A 23,517-nucleotide genomic window follows, 5' to 3' on the forward strand; every position below is an offset into this window, starting at 1 on the left:
TTGATTAGTGTTGACACAACGGTATTGATAAAGTTTTCTGTTATCAGACGCCTGCCTTTGTCAACTGTTTTGTGTATATAGACGACTTAGTTGTATCTGAAGTTACGATTCCGCTCGGTTCATATTTATTGATAAAATTCAATTAAACTAAGGCAAACTTTGTAAGCTTAAATATCCAAATAAAATAGATGGTATGTATGGAGTACACAAAGTATCGTCTTCTCATTTTTCGGCAATTTTATTAAAAAGCCTACGTAACTCGAATGCTTGACCTAAAACCAGAACCCGTTTATATTTAGATGACCCTAAAAATTAATAGTAAAAACCTTAAAAGTACCATCACTATATACTTCTAATATACATATATCCAGTTAGGATCATTAATTATCCTGCCCAATCGACCCTTATCTACAAGGGGTATTTTTGTCACAAGTCCTCTTAGTTCTTCAACCTACGGGGTACATAAGACCATTCGATCTCAAACACCCTGTAGTCAAAGTTTTTCCTTTGCCGTCTAAAAACTTTGCTTATACCGACTTTTTTCATCATTACAAGCTATTTCACGGAAGATGGGTACGGCAGCTGTATACTGTTTTGTAAAATAGGAAAGTATTTCCATTCTCGCGAATAGGTAAAAGGAGCTTCTGAGTATAAACGCTTTATAACAAAGGCATGGAAGCAATATGAGAAGTTGTTACCTTTCTGTAATAACGTATGCAACATCAATCGATTTATCTTATCGACGATAGCAATGCAAAATTAATGTGTAGGAATGTTCATAATGAATATGTTTTAACGCACGCATCAGAATTGCAATACACCAAAATTATATCCCCATGAAAAAGAAAGAACAGTAGTAATCATTTAAGAAGAACAATAAACTGGTGGTACAATAAATAACAATAAAACGAACCGAATAAAAGGCCAAATAAAAGAGAGTCAATAAAATAACGGAGCCACATTCAGTATTCTTCAATCTAAATGCCAGAACATTCCCAAAGCCTTGAGCATTAGTATTCCGATGCGTGCGTTGGTACATAAAGCTCCTTATGTAGAAGATAAAACGTCTTTATATTTCAAAGTGTTAGGCTCCGCGGCCATATTGGTTGCGTAACCACCTGGAGCGAAGATTGTGTTGGAGACATCCATTTAGGCTGGCTAGGGTCCTTTATTGACGATACGTGCTGACATATTTCACACGCACCTTTTAGTTGGAGTCAATGAATTCGAGGAAAAATTACCTGGTTGGGATCGAGTTTATTGAATTTTGAAAGAGTTTATTGAACCTTAATTTTTAGTAGTTTAATGCCAGGCAAAGAGCTATTAACCATTACCAATCAATCCCTGATTTTGATAAATAAATACAATAAGTCTAACATTAAAAGGTCTAAGTAACAACCACCGCATTGCAGAATCACGCCGTACACGCGTTATTTCACGAAATCAGTCTGATGTCACTGTCCATTCACCGAATACTATTAATCATACAGCCTTTAGCAAACCCGCGAAGCTAATCTATAACATATCCACGGATATCAGGCAAATGAAACCGATTGTATTGGAACAAACGGGACTGTAATCCCCAAATCAGAGAGGATTAATTTTCGGTTGCTAAGCCCCGTAGATAATAAAATTGAATTTATATCGGGTGATCCTGAGGCGGTTTGTTGATTGTGAATATTTGTAGAGGGTAAATTAAGATTGGAATGAATGGAATGAAGATAAAAGACTTTTGAAGGTAAGGGAAGAAGCGTCTATCTACAAAAAAGATGTGGTACAAGTAGTTTTAGTTAATGACATGACATAGAAGAAGTTGAAGAACATTTTAAGGATACACAAACGAATGACAATTTGAAGCAAGATCTATTTAATTTAGTCCGTAAAGTTGACACAGATACGGTTGTACGTATATTTCTTGTTAGGTTACCATGAAGGCGCGGCAGATTACATCAGGTGAGAGCGAAATAAACTCGATTCGTTTGCGTTGGCAAACCAATTTGGAATGAAAATGCTGGATGGAATTATTAAACAAAATGCGAACATAGAAGCTATGTATTTACTCTCTGTATACGAGTGTGTATACCAAATATTTCCATTTAGCAATTGGAATCCTTTTCCATTGCAATCGCAATTTAAATTAATTTCACGAGGTAATCTGGGCTTTTTGATTCGTTTTCTTCATGTACGTGATAAAGTTTATTTGGAGGTAAAACAAAGTAGGTGTTTAAAATAAAATAAATTGATAAATCTTAACATTCTATTTATAGTTAATTTCCCTAAGTGAACATAAAGTAATAAGATATCTGGAAAATCTTAGCCACAATATAATGTACAAGAATTTCATAACAGTATTTTATTGAACAAGCTGTAATTGAAAATGAAGGCCAGCATTATTAGCTCTATGAAATAACTAATACCGGCTTTTATACATACACAATATTATAGTTCTGCCCATCCACATCAATATTGACATCAGCTGACCCGACAGCTAAATACCCTAACATAATACTTTTCAAATATTTCCCAACAAAGAAAACATTCATCACAATAATATTTTCCGAAAATTCTTCCAAAGAAAACTTTATCTATACTATCCATATGAGCGAATTTGAAGTCTGCTATGTGATTCTTGGCGTTTATATCAAAATCAGCTTTAGCGATCAGTTTATAAGGTTTATTTTCTTTATTCTGTTATTTATTGGAAGCTAAAGGAATATCTGGGAATATTTGTTCAGTTGACATAATGGCACTGTCTCCAGTTTCTGATATTTCCTTGGCATGTCGTCTTCAAGGACGATATTTGTAGTAGCTATTGGAGTATTATGTGAGTAGCTATTGGAGTATTATAGATGTTATGTGAGTAATATTGTCAATTACTGTTTTGATATACTAAACCAATCTTTGTGTGTTGCTGTATTATCAAGGCTGTCTTTGAAGGCTTCTTAATAAATAATAAGTAGTTAGACATCTAGTGAATAATAATGTAGATGATTATTAAACTGTACACCACTGTAACAAAACGGTGTCATTTTAACGCGTGGGTGTATACGAATGATACGGACCAACCTTTAAATTGTTAAATCTTTTGTACCTGCTACTTTCAATTCTAGCTCAGGAATTAATTAGAATGAAAAGATCGATAATACCGGCTGGAACGCACTCCATTTTCCGTGTAGCCCGAGGCTAGGTGAACCCCTGTTTTCATTTCGACGCGCCCTTTTTAAAAAACATCAGTTAAAAACAAATTGCTGTGTCAGCGTTCAAAGCTTGTTTATTGACACTCGCACCAGTGTTTGGTACCTATTTATCATTATTTGCTTATTCAGGTTCATCTTTCATTGACAAACGTGGTTCTTTAGGATTATTTACGATAGTAACTTAATGGAATCCTTTTGCTAAATCGTTACAGTCTAAATACAGTTTCAAAATTATCAGTCTCAAAGAGAAGTGAGCTCCCTAAATAATAAAATTGGAATCCCAAAAATCTCTTCTCTATTGACATCAAACTTATTTTCACTACGAATCCCTTTTGTGATACGAACAATGTCTTTGAAAAAGATCAATGAGTTAATTTAGCATCGTTAAACAACCGGCGTTATCTCGACACGACCCGATCAGTTCCATTGTTATTCAATTGAATACTGATGCTAATTAATCTCAAAGAACTTTGTGCGAGCGTAAAAATAGAAGGAACTAGTAGGTAATGGAGTTGTAGAGGGATTTGCTTTGATTGAATTGTGAGGATTTTCATGAGTAATGTTTAGAAAGGTGTGGATTTCAAAAAAATCAAGTTCTTTTCAAAAAAGATATGCTAAAAATCCATACAAATTACTCAATGGAAGTTTAGTTGAAAAAGAAAACCAGGAGAAAATGTTTCATTATTCAAGCGCATTTTACTGGCTGAAAGTCGATTGTTCTACATTCGAAAAGCCTTGGTGGATCAAAGCTATACTTAGTAAGTAACACTACCTTCTCAACGTGTTGTAAGCTATTCTAGTGTTGTAAGATACAAACACAAGCCAAATTCAGTTTGCTGGCAACCCCCTCGGTGGTAGCTACACACCAAAATTAGGTCGACACCATCAAGCCCGAACGAATTTAACTATCAAATTCTGTGTACCGCCTCCCGGCAGGCATACCTGTATAAACAGTCGGGTATTTTATCAAACTAGCTCAAATCACAGCTTCCACAATTTTATCACCCCTCGCAATTTTGTCATATACCAGAGATGGTAATGTTGCTAATAGATCAAAAGTCGTAACTCCAGATTGCGGATAAGCGATATGAATCCTTTTTTCTGATGTCATAAGTAATGAATTAGTTGGGCGTGATTTAGTAGATGGATGTTTAATTTGACAAACTGTTGCTGTTTGGCTCTATTTCAAGTATAGGGATTAATTCGCTTCTTCTGGTTTTTAGACCATTCTATTCATGGTTTTTAAAACCTGATTATAATTAGAAGCTGTCTAGGTACTTATCAATCACCAATCTCCACGTATTAAGTATTATGTGTATAGATAGTTCAACTCAGATTTGCGCGCGGCCCTATGTGTGCGTCGGCTTGTAAATATACAACTTTCATTCGTGTGACAGTGACGTCGTCCGAGCATGACATGTTCTTATCGCTTTTTGTTATGGGTACAGTCGTTTACGAAAATACTAGTTATTCACGGAGAAATTATTAAGGAGTCAGGTAAAGCGTTTCAAAAAATGAAACAACATTCAAAGCTTCTTATTAAATTAAATATAATTTTCTCATACGTCTTTTCAAATTGACTTTGACATTATCTAAGAAATAAATAAGGTGAAATATCTAAAAGATGAATTAAATACTTCTTACATATTTTCTAGCTCGGGGTACGCGGACAATAAATAAAAGTGTGGACTAAGAATATAAAAAGAGGTATAATCTAGTATAATAATGTAAACAAAATGTGTGGGGAATTTAAAAAAATTATATTGCTTTGCATAATGTCGACCAAAATAAGACGAAAATAATGAAACTCATAAATGAACGTTTAAGTCAAATTGATGAAGGGATGTGGGGTAATACTTGTCGACATATATAAAAGAAAAAAGAAGATTAGGTACTATAGACATTTTGACATGGAGTCAGAATTTATAATTCACCTTGGAGAGTAGCGAATCCGACAAGCGCGGATCCAGCCCTCAAAAAAGGTTGTGGTCACAGCTACTAGAAAATCGGAACTAGAAACGGCTACTAGAAAAGTACAAGTCAGAGCATGAACATTCTCATTAAAAATTATGCAAGTCGTTTATGGACTTTGAATTAAATTATTTCCTTTTTTCTGAGCATCAGGATTTTGGCATTAGGAATGAAAATAAACTTAGGAGGAAGTCAGACCCAAAAAAATAGTCAGTTTCGATCCAAACCTATTTTAATCAATTACTTCTAGTAGCCAATAAGCCAATATAGGGAGTGTTTGACGCATTTGGTACACTTCTCAAATATTACCAGTGGCGGCATAGACTCGGGCAGCACCCGGGGCTGCTATTACCTATTGAGCACTTACCTATTGAGCACCCAAAAAAAAAAACGACAAAATAAAATTACAAACCAATCTAATAATGCAAACTCATATTATGCTCACTACCAGTTCCGTCTCTAGCTTATGTATCGGGTGCAATCATTACTAAAGCACCCCTATGTATGGAAAGATTGTGAGTAGTTTTGTTTTTTGCGCGAGCGTAGCAAGCGGAACCTTTTTAGATTTCGGCGTAGTTACCAAGTTATAAAACCAAAAGCGAAGACGTGGTACAGATCTGTGCCACAAACATACCTGTAGAAATTATAGAAAAAGTACTGTGAAATTAAGAAGCTGTGAGCGTAGCGAGCGCAAAATTTTGGAGTCTTGGGACACGAAATCACCCAAACAAGTAAAAAAAAGCCACTGCTAAGTGAAAAAACTTTTTTGAGTTTGAATTTTTTTGAGTTTTGGAACAAAACAGTACCCAAACGACAAAAAAATGTAAAATAGTGACTATTGAAAATAAAAATAATTTTATTGTAGGTAATAGACAGCTGTGTTGCTGGGAAGTTTGTTTCGTTCTTCACCGCTTCTTCTTAACCAGAAAGTGCTGAAAGAGGGCGTTAAGGGGGTGCTATCGTTTTCTACTTTCAATTTTAACTTAAACTAATCTAACGTTTTCGACATTGAACCACCGCAAAGTGAAGAAGCCGCGAGCGTAGCGAGCGCGAATTTATTTGAGTTTTGGGACACAAAAGTACCTCAAAAACTAAAACTGTTAGAAAAAAAAATATGGTGACCTCGAATTAGTAAACAACAGTACTCATTTTTTTGTTCCCTAGTGTTATGATCAGCCTATCGATTTCAAAAAACCGTAAAAGTGTGATGTCACAAGTCGAATAAGGTTGTGGGCATGCCCATCGTGCCCACAACGGTGGATCCGCCCTTGGAATCCGAAAATTCATCATTTGATTTTTCAAGTAGCGATTCATAATCATTATAAATAAATAAACATTAAATTACGTAATAACTGTTTTTCTTTAAACACCCGTATACAACCCCTAAATAACTGTATTGTACCCGACTGTACCTCTTGTCACGCACACAAAGTCACTGTATATGTACAAGGGTTACCCACACATAGGGCCGCGCGCACGACTGAGTTGAACTTACTATACACATGATTAAGCCATTATCCTAATTTAATGGTCCTTTCTTTTAAATTGATTGTTTTTGTATTACATTGTCTGTCTTTATTAGTCTTTCTGTCGAATGTATAAAGAGAAGCAGTGTTTATGTGAGACGTTCTATTCCATCTAGACTAATATTTGTGTGGGTTCCAGATATTTGTTCCAAGCTACATGTTTGTTTGTAAATACGGGACGGGAAGATCTAGTTCGCTGGTAATATTTTCCCATTTTGTTTGTCTAGCCTTTACGTCACCTGAAATTCATTCATCAGCATCTAGCTAGAATATTTATAACGCAGCGGGAGACATTTTGGTTGAATATACAGAATTCTTATTGACTTTATATACTCACACTTTTAGCGATATTTTTTTAGGGGTTTCTCACCTCTTCTTTCCAGAAGCGTCGTTCTGATATTGTGCTTATACGTGACTGTCCCATTGAAAATCAGCATTTTTTCCAAAAATCAGGGTTTTTACTAGAAAGACCTTAACAGTTATCTACAGTCAGCCTTCCCAAACCTTTCTACCATTTAACAGAACTCTAACGTGACATGTTTGTCACGTGAATGAAGTTTACATTATTGACATAATCGGTAATCATTAAAACTATTCTCAAGTTAGTTTCCTATCATCCGCCTTTCTATAAGAAGCTTGAGGATATAATACTTGCTAAGTGAGCCGAACGTTTCTAGCTGAAATGCGGAAAGTTTTGATCTGATCGGAAACTCTCGTTAAGTGGAGTACGTAGGTGAGAGAATTGCTTCTATGAGCGCACGTGAGTCTAGAAAATTGTAGAAATTCATACATCATATATTGGATTTATGTTTTTTCATCTTTGTTGTATGAATTTTATTGTAAGTTTGTTCAAGTCAAGAATGAATGGAGAGAGAAAGAAGTAGATCGAAGGAAAGATGAAGGAAAAGGTATTACCAGGCCTCTGTCACTCGACGTACTTGCGCGCGATAAATGCCTACCGCTCGCTGGGTTACCGGTAGCCCCACGCGGCACAGGGCTTTCAATAGTCACACGCGCCGCGCGCGTACCAATATTATTATTTTTATTTCGTGGCATGTTATGCTGTTGGTTTTTATTAGGTTTTTTAAGTTACCTAACAAGCTGATGGATTATTTTGATTTGTGTTGGTTTATATGCGACTATTGTAAGATTTAGAAACATTTTATATTTATGAACTTATCTAGTAATTCTATTTTTTTTTAATATAAATTAATACTTATCTACTTTATAATTTTAACAACAGAGATCATTAGGTACTTATTTTACTTTAGATACCTACTTAGTTATAGGAACTGTATTGTGAGTTTTGTAGCTCAAAACACATCTCGAGTGTAAGTAGGTATAGTTCTGGTCCAACTTAATGACGACTCGAAACATTGCGCGTGTCAATACAATTTTAATCAATCACAATTTTAGGTACCTATACCTAAAATTGTGATTGATTAAATTATCTCAACACTCGACGGAGTTGTACCATATGGGGCATGGCACTTGTGCTCGAAAAATAGTTGGAAACCGCCTTTGATTTTGACGAAAGCTTTACTTAAGTACTTACCTATGCTTACGTATTAGGTAATATTTAGTAATATGTACCCATACTCCATTTTAGTTGGCAATACAATAGTTAACTAAAGAGAAATATTCTTGATATTACTTTTTATTTAAAAACTCCGTTTAAAAAAAGGCTATCTTGAAATAAGCGTAACTTTGTTTTCCTACTTAAATATTTATAAATTGTAAGAAGCAACCCTAAGCACGGCCACGGCTCGGTTGCGGTCACTGAACTGTGCGCTATCGCATTGGAATAACAATCAAGCGCTCGAGCTTTTAAGGTTCATTTTATAACGCAGCTAGGAATTTGTAGGTATTTGGGGAACTTGTAGGTGCTTATAACAGTAGGTATGGACTTTTTTGTATGGAGTGATTTATCTGTTACGTAGTAACTATTATATAATCTGTGGTATTACTAAGGTTCTTCTTGTTAGTAAGATGGTAGACAGAGAGGAATAGCAGAGTCGAACATTCAATGGGGACCTGGGCAAGAAGATGTCAGCAAATAAAGTCGGAGACCGTCTTTATGTTGTAGCTTACATACCTTGACAATACTTATGTATAAACATAATATAAATTGTAACGGTACTTTCAGCTCCGGAAATAAATAAAAGGTTTTTACTGTACCCTACCATAACCACTATTGTTATAGCCGGACAAACATGGATGTAAAAGTTCGTGAGGGTCCCCATAGTGTTCACGATTTTCATTTTTTTCCTGTGCATGTACTACTGTCGTAATAACAGTCGGAATGCACGTACGATTCTGTGTGCGCGTGTCAAAAATACGGGAACAGTCTACGGACCATAAAACTTGAGGGTGTGAAAATGTCTATGTTTACTACGGAGTTTATAGTGCATAGGCAGAAGTGGGCAACAACATTTTTTAGACGACCTGACTGATGGACGCAGAGGTGTCACAGAAAAAAAGGTTTAAATCCTGACGTCCTACCATCAATGTCTACCAGTTGATCTTGATGTTAGAACGGCGACCATGCCAGACTGTCGAATAGAAGGTCCCAAGGTTCAATTTTCCGTAGGTACCGTCAACATTTTTGATTAGCTGGATCTGTTCTGGAAGCTGGTATATGTACCTATTCATGTTTTGAATCATAAAAAAATACAAAAATTATCACATGTGTTACCCACACAAGCAAAAATGATTTACCTTGGAACCAACCAACCGTGTGTGAAATGGGTCCAATACGAGAAAACTATTATTTATTAAAGAAAGGTATTATTTATTAAAGAAAGTAACACAGTTAACCCTATCTGTACCTACCTAACAAAACTTCCAAATAATTACTGTTTAGTTAAGATAAGTAACATACGACCATCTTAACTTAGTTTCAGTTAATTCTTACAATGTATCCATTCTGTATTTACATTTGTCCAGTTACTAGCACAGATTCCAAGTTTATTCAGTAACATTAGTATTCAGATCAGAGTTCAAAGTTCTGAACTAAGTAGACGAGGGTTCTATCAACGTATTTAATTAAACTGATACCCCAAAGTTTACAAAAACACACTGAAACATTTACAGTAGTAGGTTTACTTTTGGAGTCTCGACTGTCAGTCTTGACTGTTGAATATATAAGATTCATACTTTATTGACAACGTTACCTACTTATAAGCTGAAATTCATCAGTAATCTTTCGTAATGCGATTGGAATAGGTTTACAAGTTTGTGGTCATGTGGATAGCTAAATATACGTCGTGAAAGTAATCAAGAACATACAAGTTGCCTTATATTCCTGCCTAATTTTTGGATATAATCTAAACTAAAATATTCTGCATTTGCGATAAGAGCACCTTTCTTTAATATACAAGTACTGGTTACAGTCATTTTATTACAAACTTCATAATCTTACGAAATAATATAATAAACGAAAACTATTACTTAATTCAAAGAGTAACTAAAGGCGGATATTTATAACAGAATTGTAATGAAAATTTGACTTCACGAGTTTCGCCTTAAAGTAATTATTTCGGGTCGGCTGTAATAAATTTAGCTAGCCAGCTAATTCGCCAAGTGTAGGGCTTATGACGCAGCGGTCAGGGGTATTTGTACTTATATCTATACTTTAAGATCCCAAGGGTTCAAGGTGGATGCTACAACGAGGTGGGAAACGCAAATATAAAATGATTTGATATTTCACGTAAATTACCATCAATAAGTGATTTTATCATTCGAGCTAATGATTAGCCTCCAAGTAATTTTTGTTGTATTTGTTGGATGGTCAAGTCCAAGCCAAATAAGTTTTCTCGACACGAGAAAACGTCCGATTTGAAGAAGAAGGTGTTATTTGACGAGAAATGTATTTTTCCTTAGTGACATAAATAGAACTTTTGTACTAAATAACACTGTTAACGCAATATTAGGTAACTATAACTTTATGTTTACTAATATTTTATCTATATAGTTATAGATACTCTATGTCTATACATAAAATGTTTTTTGTTCCTAGCTTTGGCCAGCTTAAAATGTATTGCCGCAGCGAGATAATTCCCAAATTCCCAAACACTAAAAGGTACTAACCTTGTCTGCATACAAAATAGTTTTAATAGTTTGTGTGTTCGTGAAAATGGGCCTTAATTGGACAAATACTGTTGGGGATAAAAGCCAAACATTATGAAAAATGTGCAACGATGTTTTACAAATATTTGGACAACCTTGGAAAACGTTGTATTCGAATTCTATCTATTGCCTTTTCAAAGCACTTTTGCAAAATATAGTAAGTAGATTTCGTATAAGCGGAGCATTCCAACGATGACACGTGAAACCGCGCGACAGGTTTCTATCGCGGAGAATGCGTCGCGAGTAGAAAAATTGAAACGATGACACGTAAAATAGCAAGACAGATTTTTCGTCGCTGGGAATGAGACGAGAAGAAAAACCGATCGGAAAATCTTGGTGTGAAAGCGCTCTTGAAATTGACCGTCTTATCTCGTGTATGGAAAAAGGCACAAGGCACAGTAGGTAAAAGATTGACAACATTACACCCGAACCGTGCCGTAATGTGCTCAATATAGGTCTAACTAAACTTTTATACGACTTAGAAACTATATCCAGTTTCTAATTTGAAGCTCCTAAATTCAGCTCATAATTCATTTAATAAACAGCCTCAGACATACAAAAAATAATAACATAAATATTTACATAGCACCCACCTGCCGGCTGTTACTTTACAAAAATGTGTTAAAATATTTTGGAAATAAACAAAGCGTTGTATGATTTATAGGAAACAACGTAGATTTTTTAACAGGGTTTTGAAAAGTGTATATTTCATCGCTACATACGTTATAACTGTTGTTTATCTGTCGGCTAGACAGGAACTGTATGATATTTATACAATTTTAATAGTTATAACAAGATGGCTGCGCGTAGCTCTGTGGTTTACAAGAAGTTTTCATAACTGGGCTGTAATTTGCTTACAGCATTTTGCAATAGCAGCAAGCAGGTAGGTAAAATCGCTATTATTGATGGATGGAGTTTCATAAAGACGATATGGCTGTATGTAAAGAATGTCACAAAAATGACAAGACGTCCGATATAAAAGTATACTTAGAAAAAGGAGATGTACATACGCATTAAAAAAAAAAAACTTTATATAGGTCATTTGATTTTTAATTAATATTATTTTGTGCATGTATGATATTACCGAAGATAGTATCTATTTTTAGGATGCCAATGACCACAATACACAATATTTATGCACAATACTGCAGAGTATTCGACTCAGCGTGCAAAATGACATCACTTTTCAAGTTTGAGTATAATCAAAAGCTCAAGTCAATTCTACACACACTACTAAACCATACAATCCTAACCGCTTCAATATCTTCAATACAGAACGGCCTGTTGCCTCACCTTTTAGGCTGATTCCGATACATTTACTTCGAATATTCCTAAGCTAGTAACTGTAGTGAGTAGAGACTATAAACTTTACTAATCCTTTGAAGTCCCAGATATTGGAAATAAACGAAGCTGTCACATTAATCAATTTAATATGGAATGCAAGCTAGGAATAAGCATGGAGAACAACATTACAAGCGGAGATGTCATAACGGAAAATCTGGTATTTGCTTTGCCAAAATGCACGAGTGTCATTGAGTTATCATTTTATGGGCACGAGTTTCTGGCACCTTGTACACCTTATTTAGAACCCACTCTTTTTTTGTAAAGTCAAAAATCTGATATCTCAAGGACCCCGAACACCTCGTTGGTTCACTCGTAACTGATCGTTGTGGTCACGCCCACTGTACATTTTTGACTAAAAAAAAGCGCCGGACCTGTGTATGTGCCTTATGGCATCTCCGCTCATCTTTCCTTCGTTCGTGAGAATAAGCAATGAGTGATGAATAGTCGTTGATATAACATCTTGATTCATCAATGGGGGATTGAGATAGATTTCGTATTGAAGCGGGGTTTAAATCCAATGTTTTCTTAACTTAGCATAGCAAGATACATCAACCACATTCTGATTTATACTGGCTTTAGAAAAGATATATCTACAGACCTTTGCATGTTATATTTGTTCATCCATCCATACAGTGGCATGACAGTCAAGGCTAATCCTTCAGGAATCATTTCATATAAAAACTTGCTATCAATGAACATTCACGCCTGTTTGAAAGGCAGCGGAAGAAAAAAAAACGATCCTTATATTAGATACTCGACTTTGTTTTTTCAAAAAACCTTCAACAATTCGGCTTACTAACTTAAAGAAGTAACACTTTAACCTCCTTTTACGACACCCGAAAAGAAATATGTAGGACAGCCGAAGCCGATAGATCTCCTTACAGACAGCCCTGAACTTTACTTAGTCGACTTTGTGTCCTTGAGACGGCTTCGGCATTTCAAGATCGAATAACGTTAACAAGTAAATAAAGATACGTAGATACGTTACTTGGCAACGTTCTTGGACACGTCGTAGGAACTTGTGTATTTCTTTTACTTAATTTTGTTTGCGAAAATACAGAGATGAATAAAAATATTATGTTTGAGTATCGTATTTTGTGAGATATGGTCATTACTCAGCAGTTTTGTCTCGTATGTAGTGTCTGTAAAGCTGTCGGTCCTACGCCTGATCTCTCTCCGGTCGTGTCGGATTACCGTCCCATCGGACTATGAGTGTGAGGGATTAAAAGGAGCTTCTGGGTCTATGCAAAATCTAGAGCTCTGTATGTCCTGCATATATCGTCTTATCTCCTTAGAGAAAAGCCAAATATCAGTCAAAAGAACTACAATATTTAATTTAAAAATATTTTAATCTCCTTTCATCCCATGGAGTTTTAGTCACGGTCGATTTAAATGTGAGAAAAATTACTGCTTTAAATCCAGCAAAACTTGGACTGAAAGCCGAACAACTTCGACTTTCAACAACTGCTTCAGCGAAGAGCTCTTAATAAAAAATATTATTTTCATTTAGTTTGTTACTCTTGAAATAAGAGTGCTTAATGATAAGGGGACTTTGTGAAGAGCGTTGACTTTGGAAGCAAAAAACTAGAATTATCTGTTGGAAACAGTTGCGGTGCTGAAATTAAAATGACGAAGATTTATTTTACTACAATATCATTTTATGGGCACATGTTTGACCACCAGATGGCAAGCAATTATGTGATCGAAGGTGGAGCAGGCTTGTCATGAAATAATATCAGTCCTAGAACATGCTCCCAACATCAAAAATCCTTTGAAGGAGTTGATTGAAATCATAAACTACATCCCACCACTACACACAGGTATATAAGATCACACCTTTTCTATCTAGAATCTAGACATTTACAATTGCCTAGGGACAGGACACAAAATCAATATTAGGTTTTATTTCGGTTTTTGCTGCTAATAATTTCCTTTATCCCGACTGAGAAGACAAAATCCAAGGATATCTATAAATAAAGAGAAAAGCCTTGATAATTCCTTTATATTTTATACAGAAATAACTTTCTTTTGCGAAGAGTCTGGTTAATATTAGGGTGGTAATAACTGGTTGCTTTTTGTTTTTGCTGATAAATGGGAGGATAATTTTGGCACGAGTGGGCTTTTATTAGAGTAGTAGCTTTTGCTTGCGGATTCGTCCGCGTTCTGGGTATCTATATAACATTAAAGTTTTCAAATGAGACCAGTAATTGAAGAGATAGATATGAACTTTAGTGTGTGTCATTGAAATTCTCCATCCTTTCCCATTGAAAAAATAATAAGTTTCAATTTACTTACGTAGTTAAAATAATAATCTTCGTTCCAACTAGTGTTGTGAAACACATATCGACAAATTACAGATGAATGAAAAAAGGTTTCGTGACTGAACCTCGTAACACGTCCAATGCTCAATTTAGGAAAGAACAACATAAAAGACGACCTACATATCACGCAATGGACAGTTAACAGTAACTTAATTTTCATCGGAAATGTAATTTGGAATGGAACATCAATAGTAAGCAGCTGTTAGTTCTCACAGATCAGAAATACGAGATTTAGTTTGTACGACAAGGTGGATAATTTCGTTTACTTCAATGTTACAGGATTCGATCAATGCAAAAAATAATTTAAAAAGAGAACTTCTTGTTGTGGCTTTCCTGTATTGTTTTCAAATAATGTTTTTGAGTAGATGAACAAAGATTACTGAAAATTTGTTCTACACCTCTCCCATAATTGTCCTACACAATACTGCAGACCTGGCTGGAAAGTACTTGGGCATAATCGAATATTATATTGTCTTGTGGAGTTTTGCAGCTTGTCTCAAATTTCTAAAAGCTTTCCAGCTGTAGCATTTAGGTATACTAGTCTACTCATTATCACTGTAGGACGCGCAAAGTTTGACTTGCTTCAAACAGCAGTTGGTATTGTCCCTTAAAAATACTTTCAAATCAAAACACCTCTCCATACAATTTTCCCTCACCACCTCAACGATTATTCGCTCAACCATAGATATCGTATCGCAACCGTGTCGTTAGCTATAAAATACCCCAGTAACAAGGCGAACGTCTCAGTCTGGATGCTCGAACGTCTTTCGACGACACTCCACTACTGGCATGAGTGGTAAATGGAATTGATTTTATAAGAGACATCGATATTCTGAATATTATTATCGAGTGTTTTGTTTTGGTTTCTGGGGAAGTTTAAAAGTGGAACTGGTAGCTGAGAAGTGAGGGAACTGGCTGTTGTTATGGGCAAGTGATGTGGAAGAATGAAGATCGTGATGTTAAGAAAGGCACTAAGGATCATGTTTTGGTGAAAGGAACTACCAAAGAATCTTTCTCGCCAAATCATTTAGGTTTTCTAGTAGTTCTTGGAACCGTACAACGAGCGTTACTTATAAAAATAACCTGCAAATGCCTACTTATAATAAACACATTTAAGTTTGAGACCCAAGGCCTCTCAACATTAAGAAGACATATTATGTAGAGTACCTACAGTATGTAAGTGCGTAGGTCCTAGCTTGCCAAAATTAAACCTATATCACTCATACTATATTAAGTAAAATAAATACTGTCATTTAGGACCCGAGAAAACTTTCTAAAGTACTAGAAAGTTCTACCAGTGATAGTAACACTAAAACTTGCCCATTATACTTAGAAACTTTTACACGCAAAGTTATAAATACCACACTAATGCTACGGTTAGTTTTAGATCACCTACTTGAGCTAAAGTTTGTAAAAGTTTAAATAGAGAAATTTTATCGATATCGGTAATTTTAGAGCGTACACATCACCATTGCACGTAAGATATTTTACTGATGTTAAAGCTCCATGCATTTTATTAGCATGAAGGTTTTAGCTAAAATTAATTTCTCACGTCTTAATTTGGACATATTTAGTACTTTAGCTCCAACTAAAAATCTAGATAAGTCGATAAATTGCAAATCGTCTGCACATTTTCACTGCTCACCTGCAGGCTTTAACTCATTGTCATTTACTGTCTATATGTTTGCAAAACATGGTGCTAAACCTATCAGAAGTCGACAAAGATGTTATAAATCTATGGTAGAAAATATTTTACCCGTTGCAGCTAAGGCGAAAAATACTGATCTTAAAATAGAACTAAGTAATAGATCTGAGTTAAGAATCTTCCCACACGTTTTAATGAAAACTGGGCAGTTAATTAAACAATAGAGGAACTAATAAAATATATTGTAGAACGCCATTTTGCTATGTTGTTAATTGAGCAATATATTGTTTCCGTGGTACGTTGCTAGGCAACGGAAGCCGTTGCTGAGACAGTTTCCCATCTCTAATGTGTATAATTGTCTCGTTATATAAATTACTACCTGCTTCCCCGCGGTTCCACCCTCTCCTCCTTATAACCAAGGAACTACTTCCTGTATTTGGATAAAATATAGCTTATGTTACTCGGGGATAGTGTAGCTTAACAACAGTGAAAGATGTTTTTCAAATCGGTTTAGTAGTTTCGAAGCCTTGGGGTTCAAATAAAAAAATGATTCCTCTTTATAATAACAGTATATTTTAAGGCGTCGTTGTTAAGTAACATAGATATGTTCATAAGTTGTTTTATAAAAAAAATTAAAATTGCACCAGTCATGGTTACCCTTTAGATGGAAGCATGTAGATCCTGCACTGTCTGACTACACCGGTGACTCGCCATACCCAATCACACCTTAGTACCAAATGTTATGTGCAGTGACAGCTGTCAGTTTTGACAGACTGATAACATCTGTCAACTGCATCCAAAAACATTCGAGGTGTAATTCGGTGAAGCGGATCAACCGTGAAAGCTAAACAAACTGTCATACTGACAGTTTTGCTATGACAATATACACAAATATACATAAAATGGGTTCGAGACCAAAATATGTGCGTGAACAATTTTGGTAGAATTTCACCTTAATAACATCTTGAAACAAAATAATAGGTATCGCTGTTGTACCAACTTATTCTTAGTTACAATAGAAACCGGATTATTACCAAGTTCTTAGAAATTGATAAAAATAAGCACAAATGTAAGAAAGGAATAATTTCGAAATATTATTTATTTTCCACTTGTATCAGATTTATCTTGTTTAGACATAAATAAAGCTTTGTATTTTATCTTCTTGGAGTTGAGGGATTTATCGATAAGAATATGAATTTCATTTGCATTTCAGAGATATCGATACTCGGTTCGAATAGATATTATCAGGTTTTTATTACACTATCGGAGGCTTTATTGAAGTATCAAACTTTATTGTGCAAAATACGAGTATTTTAGAAGTCTATAAATTCGCTTTTGCAAAATCACACCATACATACCTAATATTACATTAAAATTCAAATATTTTGTTCAAAGTATATCTCAAGATTTATCACAAAGAATGGCAGTCAGTTCTTAGTAATTTATTGTGTCATTCCTTAGTAATGAAATGCAGTAATTGATAACCCAGATACTCATAGAAACCACTAGCTTAGGCGAGATACTAAGTATTATTCATAGACAGGTATTTAAAGTTAGGTTTTAGACACTCCGCACTCCCACATCTGATGATTTCAAGATGCTCTTACAACTAAGCCACCACAACATCCCCATAAACCCAAAAACCCTTACATTTACATCAAACAAACAGACAAATCTATTCTTTATCCAAAAGCCTACAACATACCTCACTAATTATCTATTAATAATTAATAATAATCATCTTCGAACATTACCCTGTAACTACAAAGCTAAGAAATCCGCTAGCGCCGACAACGTTAAGCGGGATTTCTGGGAACTAATCACATAATAGGATTATGAGCTAACAGCCATCAGGCTTCGTGGGACGCCTAAATGAAACTAGAAATTTTACATCGCCTGGCTAATTAGATTTAGGTCGTAACGATCTTCGGTGATAAACAGTTTTGTAATAAATCATCACGAAAATCTTGGAACTTTGGATGTATGGATGTGTGATTGGTCTTTACTGTTACACAAAAACTAATTTATGCATTTGAATACAGTTACATCAAAATCATATGTAACTTCTACAACTCTGGCCTCTCAATTATATGCATAAAAAGGCTAACAACATCTATGTATCTGTCGCACATTTCACGCCAAAAATTTTGTGCATATAATATGAATCTAGAGCCTCAGAAAGGACATACTTTTTATTTCTTCAGAAGTGGTTCTGCCTTTCCGCGGGGAAAAGCTAGTCAAATAAAAAACCTTCGTATCTATCTACCCTCCAGACAAATGAACAGCCTAGCTCAAACCCGACTTTGATGTCACGACTTAATGAAATTAGACCGACTCCACAAAGCTTTCGCATCACAGGCACGCACAGAAAAAACATTGTTTACTCAAAAAATTCTGCTCACATTCCTCGTCAGATTTCTAGAAACTTTATGGGCGGTATTACAATAAATTTTCGCATACACACTTAGGCAATTTAATAAACTGGACTGAACGTCATTGCTGTGTCGTCCCCTTTGCTGATGGTACGAGAACGCCACTCGTCCATGTGTGCGTCTATGCTTGCGTTTGATAGTTTAAGGTGTAAATAACAAAAAATGCATAAATGAGCTATCGGTATTTGTTACATTGCACCGCCAATTGACAACTGATGACGGGTATAAAAATGATGTTAAAACGGAAAATACGTACGAAACGAGCGCTGTCGCACCGAAACGGAACGGAAAATCCACACTGTGCGCAAAGGCTGTCAAACTTGTCAAACGTTTTTTTACACAGATTTGTGCGGTTCCTGTTGGTCGAATGTTCCAGGAAAAAACTATATGGATTAAATGGAATTATTTGTTTAGAATAGTCATAAAGTTATATATCGCCGGAAGAGCACGCATTGTTATGATTCAAATGTTTAATGGTATTAGGAATTAATGCTTTCCGGAATAAAATCCAATATTAGTACTGCTGAAGGATATAGTGGGTAACTTTGGATGGGCTATCAAAATATACTGAAAGGTTGTTTATTTTATCGCGAGCATTTTTGTTAAAAGTAGTGTAAACAGGTTTAACAGTGTTATACAGGTAGGTTCGTGAAAAACTATTTAAGGAGCGTGAGCTTTTCTAAAACATCAATAACTTTGGAGAATATTTGCTGCTGAAAAAATTAAGGTTAATTTATGGGCTGCTCATCAAAATGTTGTCTAAAGAAATAAGTATATCGAAGCAAATATCATCCCAATTTTATTTGTGGTCGGCGCATCATATCTTCTACTCCTATACATACTTCTTCCGTCTGCCGTCATCTCACAAGTGACATTCTTTCCAGCCATTATAGTATTTCACACAATCCATCCATCGTTTTATTGGTCATTCCTTCCTCTATATACCCATCCACGTGCTAAAATGACACTGATCTGTAACGTCGGTATAAATACCCTTATAATAGTTAATTAATTAATTTAGCTAAGTATTTATGTTAGTATAAGCATCTTCTAAATATAAAACACAGCAGAGTAAAAATATTAAAGTAAGTAAAGAATATTTTTACCTTTTTCTGCTTTACATAGAAGATATCGTGCTGTGAAGTTTTAATATCAAAGGCAATGAACTCACGTTACGATCTGATGTGAGTTAAACTCACGTTCTTTTTTGCATCATTTTTAGTTTAAAATCAGATTATAAAAAAATAACTATGTTAGTTATGGAGTTCGCTTGCATCCAGAGAGAATTACTACACTCGATCGATTAAAATTAGTATACGAAGTTTATCCCCGAGCTTTTTCTAATGTAAAACCTACACAACTTTAACCATGAAAAACATAGAACAAAAGATTAACTTAATTTCTCATACGTATATTCGCAAATATGTCTAGCAAAAAGGATTTACACACCAGTGATTAAAGCTAAAGTACAGGAAACACTGACTAATATGGATTACCGAAAAGCGAAGAGGAAGTGACAGAATTACCGTTACCGATAACGATATCTATTATTCGGTAATACCGGATTATTAGATAAAATCATACATATCAGATGTTCACGTACACAACAAGAATATGAGGAAACTGGGTTAGTAGGCTGGCACGTTTAAAGATCTATCATATTTTTTATTAATATTCTGCTCGTATTTCTTTAATATACGAGTTCGCGAGAGATTGAGAATTATTTGTTCTCTACTTCGAATAGGCTGAATGGTTTAGTAGCGACAGTTTCTTCGAAAAGGATTTGTATTAATGTTCATCAAGGGAGTACTTCAAAGTACAAAGATAATGCTATAGCTCAAACTCATCATCATCGTTATCCTAATTTTATTAAGGGTCGGCACAGCAGGTCTTCGTTTTCCATAATTCTATATCCTACGTCATTTCATAAGTGACATTCTCTCCATCTATATCGTCTTTCACTCAATCCATCTTCTTCTATATCTATCCAAAGATATAGGTAGCTCAACTACGTTCAAATGAAGCTCGTTTAATGTCTGAGTAAACTGTGACTGAGAATCAGCAAATTCTCTAACAGCAAGATTTACAATTCGTTTTTCAATAGGTCTAAGTATCTTGCAAATAAGGGGATTAAATCCGAACCTATATCATGGCATTATCTAAACGGCATATTAACTTACTCTTCACAATAATTTTCCTGACATCAATAACTCAACTATCCAGGATAGGGGGCCGATCCCGACAAAAGAATTCGTTTAAAATAGGAACCATTATGGGACCGTTGTTTGCCGAAAATCAATAGTGTGCTCGAACCCTAACAACGAAACCGTTCAAATAACAAATTGAAGTGCGATTATTTTCAACGTCGCATTCACGTCATTTGACAAAACGGCTAGCTGTTTTGTTAGAACTCGGAATTTATTATCATTATTTACATTATCCCTTATATCTTGTCTGTCGTGAGACGTAACGAGTGTGTCTTCAGCTTAATGTCTCAAAACATTAATCCGTTTTAAGACTTCGTCGTTTGTATAATTTTCTTATTAAAATCTTGGGAGTCATGTTCAAATAATGAATTTTGGGAATTTTCTGAGTTTAAGCCTTATCTTTAAGTGTATCCCTTGCGTCTGTTCTTTGTACAACATTTGGGCCAATGTCTCTTCAATGTCTAAGTATCGCAGAAATCATAATTATCTTTCTACGTAAGATTTTCTTTGACAAAAAATAATCTTCAAATGTCAAAAACATACCCATTTTTTCCTCAACCCCGACTTAGATCAATTTTTGAGTTGTTGCTCTGATGAGCAAAACCCAAAATAAATATTTATTATTGAGGTAAAAGAATAAATAGCGTTTAGGCTTCGGCAGGCTCATTTGCAAGTCTAAGGTTATTCTAATAGTAGTTCTTAAATTATGTTAATTGTAACCTTTGGCTTTTATAAACATAATCAAGAAACGCTTACCTACCCTTAATTGCTGATTCAGTAATAAACTTACAAAAAGTCCACTTACATCATCTTCAGTATCATTGTCTAATCCAAGGATTTTTTAAAGGATATCACATTATCAGGATAGTACACTGAACGCCTTTAAACAATCAAATTCATAAGAAGTTTGATTAATTTCGTGCCCGTCTCATCATCTTCACATTAAAAGTTGTGTACTCATATCTCCTTAGTAAGGCTTATAATCCAGGACTGGGCTTGTCCATCAGACTGAAGATATACTTAATCCAAATGTTGACTTGACGGAGACACAATCCGCGGATAGAAATCAAACTCTCAGGAAAGTCAGCTCTGATCAGACACATGAGTCTAAGGACCGCAATTGTTCGCGAGCATACTTGTGAGAAATTGGGCAAACTGCACTTCTTGCCAATGTTCGCACACAAAGTTTGCTATTTAGTAAAAATCTTGAAATTTTCGCACGCAATAAGTAATTCTATATAACATATGTAATTCTTATATGGTAATCCACAACATTAAAGTTATAGAAAGATTATGATAATAATAATAACCGTATTTTCTGAAGCGAATGCGAAACATTTGAAAACAGCTGAGCCAATGGTCTACGTGACCTCCAGCATCGATATTATTGTCTACGTGAGAGCTAAAACCTGTATCGAATAATGTCTCGATTCTCGATATTTCGGAGAAGCACTATTATCTTCTGTCGTATTATTGCTGTCATTGACATTTGTTCTTCTATGTTTACTTATTAGGGGCATTTTTTTTTGCAGTGTCATATCTCTTGAGGTCTGAGTATCGAGTATCATTTGAATTAGTAGTTTCGTATGTTTTTCTTATTAATTCTGTCTTGCGATTAGCTAAGTCAACTTTGATCAAATTATAACCTCAGCAGTCGGTATAAATTGTTTCCCAATCATATTTAGCTATCTTACTTTCATGTAATAAAATTGTTAGTAAAGAACGAAGGTCTTCTAAGTTATATGTTACGGATTCATTAGCTTCTTTTTCAATAGCGGTACCTACACGATGGGATCGAACCATGGTCCTCTCGTTCACTAGAAGATACTTCTACGCTTGAGCTATCGTGTCTATCCTCTTTATAATTGGGTTATCTAAAACGGTATCAATTAAATCGTTAGCAAGAACTTGTAATTCTTCATTTTGATCCAACTTACGATATTTCAGAGAATTCAGCTTTGAAGAAATGTTCCAGTAATTTCATTAATTTTATATTCGCCATTTCGACGAATGGGTTTAAAGCTACTATTGCTGTTTTATTAGATTTATCTCGTTTGTCTGACAGATTCAAACTATTTAATAAGTTTAGGTACTATATTATTTGGAATGCTTTTGGTACATCCAGGGTACCTATTTAAATGTACGATGATACGATGATCTAAAATACGAAACTCACCATAGAGTCCGATGCATTGAGCAATCCAATCCCACAAACAGTTATCATTATCACACCCATATCCACTTGGCATCGCTATCACAAATTATCACAAAACAAAACAAAAAGTCAATACACGTCACTTACAAACATCTTCACTAAATCACGCCATATTGAATTAGAAAACAAACGAAAATCCAATTCCATTTTTGAAATTCAATCTTCGATTGGCGGGGTTAATTTGACGTTTAATTTTTTTTATTTTAGGGTTGTGGGATTAATTGAGGACGAACAGGCGACACGCCTGCGCGGCTCTCCCGACATTTCGCGACTGAGCGAAAGCGTCTATAAGTTCACAGTACCTGTTACATTTGCAATGGCTGTGCGCGTGCGTACTACGGGACGAGTACGGAACCATTAACAGAGGCGTTTATTATTAAGTTTGCATAATAGCCGTTGACAATTTCTTGATTGTTAGTTAGGATGCAATTAGAACCGTAGTCGGATTGAGCGCGCCATTCGCCATTTCCGCTTGTTCTATTTCTGAACGATACTTGGATCTGTTTTCTTCGTGGTTAAGCTTATTTGTCA

General features: G+C 35.1%; 1 protein-coding gene across 2 annotated transcripts in view; it reads right to left on the bottom strand.

Moving 5' to 3' along the window:
• Nucleotides 1–23,277, bottom strand: part of LOC110381080 (trithorax group protein osa) — an 83,292-nt gene extending 60,015 nt beyond the window's left edge. Inside the window, exon 1 of one of the 2 annotated variants that reach the window (XM_049842728.2) lies at nt 22,948–23,277. In XM_049842728.2, the coding sequence (XP_049698685.2) occupies nt 22,948–23,020 (73 nt within the window). In that variant the 5' untranslated portion in view covers nt 23,021–23,277. The remainder of the gene's footprint in view (nt 1–22,947) is intronic. The other variant, XM_021341278.3, reaches the window with a different exon arrangement.
• Between the last annotated feature and the right edge of the window lie 240 nt (nt 23,278–23,517).

Source organism: Helicoverpa armigera, chromosome 5 (assembly GCF_030705265.1).
Source record: "Helicoverpa armigera isolate CAAS_96S chromosome 5, ASM3070526v1, whole genome shotgun sequence".
Classification (NCBI taxonomy): Eukaryota; Metazoa; Arthropoda; class Insecta; order Lepidoptera; family Noctuidae; genus Helicoverpa; species Helicoverpa armigera.